General features: G+C 40.1%; 1 protein-coding gene across 1 annotated transcript; it reads left to right on the plus strand.

The window, feature by feature from the left end:
- The first annotated feature begins 432 nt into the window (after positions 1–432).
- Positions 433–1005, plus strand: LOC119647697. The gene is made up of 2 exons (XM_038048780.1): positions 433–586; positions 648–1005. The coding sequence occupies exons 1-2, from the start codon at positions 584–586 to the stop codon at positions 957–959; spliced, it is 315 nt and encodes a 104-aa protein (XP_037904708.1). The 5' UTR covers positions 433–583; the 3' UTR covers positions 960–1005.
- The last annotated feature ends 1889 nt before the right edge of the window (positions 1006–2894 follow it).

A 2894-nucleotide genomic window follows, 5' to 3' on the forward strand; every position in this document is an offset into this window, starting at 1 on the left:
CCCATTGTTGTTAATTCGCCAAAATAAGTTTCAACTGTCTTCAATCCATCCTTTTCTTAATTGTTGAATATACGAATGCATGCATTTCAAAAGCCTAATTGATACAGGGCAGAAAATATATTTACAGTTTCTACCTTTCATTTCGGTAACTCAGATAAAATCTGCTATTTTATTGGTTCATAAACTTCAGTTACAATTGTAGATGATGCAAATGTAACTTCCTTTGCCCTCCCCGTATTCCTTTTCGCCTACGCGACGAACTAAAATTTAGTTTATAAGCGCAAATTAATGTTATCTATTTTCAAGCATTCTCAGGTGTCAACCTCATATCATCCTTTTTCAACTGTTTCAGATTCTAGAATTATCCTAAACTTTCTAAATTTATTATGATGCAATAATGCGTTGATTGCGCGTCATGAACTACATGATTTTGGGTAGGTGTTGTATGACAACCGGTTTTAAAATCGATCCAGTCTGGTTGCAACCAAATTGTCGGAAGTATCCTATAAATACTGTGATGCTGCAACGAGTTGTTATCAGTTAGAATTCAGTTTATCTGAAAACATTTTAAACTAGAAGCAAAATGGTAAATTCAATAGTGCAGTATCTAGAAAATATCTTTTTCAGTATTATATATTTTATTTCAGAAATTCGCTATTGTTGTCCTCGCTGTTGTAGCTGCTGCTTCAGCCAGTCCAGTTTTACCTCTGGTTAGCAGTTACAGTTCACTCGGGGTTGCTCCAGGCTTAACTTCTATTGCTGCTACCCCAATTGCTCCAGCGGTCGGTATTGCTCCACTTGGTACCCTGAGCCCACTCTCGTCCGGTCTTGCACTTTCAACCCCCATCATTAAGAGTGGACTTATCGGTGCTCCAGCTGTCGCTCCATTGGGTCTTGGTCTCAACGCTTGGGGATCACCTCTTGCTGTTGACTTATGGAAGAAGAAACGCGCTCAATAAATTATTTATAATCGTTGTTACTGGCCATTTTGTGTGTGAATATATTGATTTGAAAATTTAAAAAGCAAACAAATTGCGTTTTAATTATTTACCAATCAATGAAGGATAAAGTTGAAACTAAAATGATTATTAACTCCTGCGATTAACTGTTGCTAAGAAGCTATTTTTAGGTAAGCTCTGTTGATTTCTAAACATTTCTATTAAGGTTTTCGGTGTAATAGGCTAGATTTTCTAGTTTGCGTCTTCCCGAAAAATATACAACCTTTATATCTCCCCATATCTTCTCTGTTTCCAGATATCCATCCCTAGACATTTGGTAACTTAAATCACCATTATGCCATCAGCATAATGCACTATTGAAATCCACCTAGCAATTAAAATCTTGAGGCTGTCCTTTTAATAATGTTTACCAATAGTGGTCCCGGCATAAAGCTATGAGGAGTTTACTTTAGTGGGGGGAGCCGGAACTCGATACACTCAGGTCTTTGTTTGGCCCATTGAGATTGCCTATTCAATGGACTCCTGGCTTTCGCGAATTTTAGAATATTCTCCGCAGACTGAAAATGTGTAGACTCTTCGTTGAAGAAAATCTTGCCAAGCTACCTTCGCCCGAGGTCTGAGGAGGTCGGGTAGCTGCACATGAAGTGCAGGGCTTTCCTACACCTCGCATTGCCTCCATGTAGGTGGGACCGCCATACCAACTTTTCTCATATGGTAGTTTAAAGAGCAGTTTCCTGTTAGAAGGTGTCAAGTTCCACTTCTTAGGGATAAGAAAAATACCGCTTCTTTCACAAACATTTTTTCCTGTCAACAGACATTTAAATTTTTCTATTCGGCTGCGTGAATCCTTACAACTTCACCCTTCCGAGTAGACTAGGCAGTGGATGGTCGGATGCCAAAAGCTGGTTCTAATCACACATTGTGGATCCAAACTCTTGGGGAGCTTGTCTGTTAGCTTTCTCATTAGCAGCCATGTATGAGTTCCGTAGTATCTGCATGAGAAATGCTTGGTTCAGTTTGCCAAGTTTCAGTAGTGCTTAATGGCGACTCCAAACCAACTGGCTTCATATATCATTACTGTTTAGTGCTACTAATGCTGCCTGACTTTTGGAATAAGTTGGAATGATGTGACCCCGTCATTTTTGTCGGAAATATTCTTCTGCTGCGAATGAAATGGCATATATCTCCGAGGGGTCAAGCCAGTTTCATAATCGGCACCCAATCCGTTTTCCATGACTGACCTGTCTGTGAAAATTATTAAGTCTGTAATCTCAAATGATCCGTGACCATTTATCGACCATTCTTCTCTTTTATAATAGTAATTACGACGTAGTGTGTCTCCTGGAAATACGTAAAACATAATACTTATAATAGGTACCTGATAAGGTTCCAGTGATACTACCATAGTTCCCATACCAAGGTGCATCTGTTGGCTTGAGATGCTGCTTGCAAAGTGTATTTCAAGCAATTAGTTTGCCGTTTCTTCATCGCTTTCTGTGTACCTCTTGCCCTGTAAACGTAGGTAACCCACCTGTAGACTAGGTTCTTTGACAACGATTCGTTTCTGCTTATACGCAGCGACCACCAATGTGTTTTACGCTTTCCCATATGAAGTGATGGTGAAAGTTTCTCTCCTACTACTTGCGATCACCCGAGTTGTTTTTTCGACTCCAGTAACGAATTTGATGCGTCTCCCAGGAATCGCTACTCGCGTGCTCAGTTCTGCTCTGTACGTCGCCTAATCTGTTTAGCGCAGGTTCCGAAATGGACCTGTTAGAGGGGGATTAATGCCCGTTACTAAATCAATATGGCAGTAATCCGAGAGTTTGATATCGTTTGATACTCTACACTCTCTGACAAGAACAGCATTGTCAGGCAATTTCATTGTGATGTCCATGACCTCTCGCCTGATCACGTTGAAAAAAGTGGCTTCAT

The sequence above is a fragment of the Hermetia illucens genome, chromosome 2 (assembly GCF_905115235.1).
Source record: "Hermetia illucens chromosome 2, iHerIll2.2.curated.20191125, whole genome shotgun sequence".
In the NCBI taxonomy this organism is placed as follows: domain Eukaryota; kingdom Metazoa; phylum Arthropoda; class Insecta; order Diptera; family Stratiomyidae; genus Hermetia; species Hermetia illucens.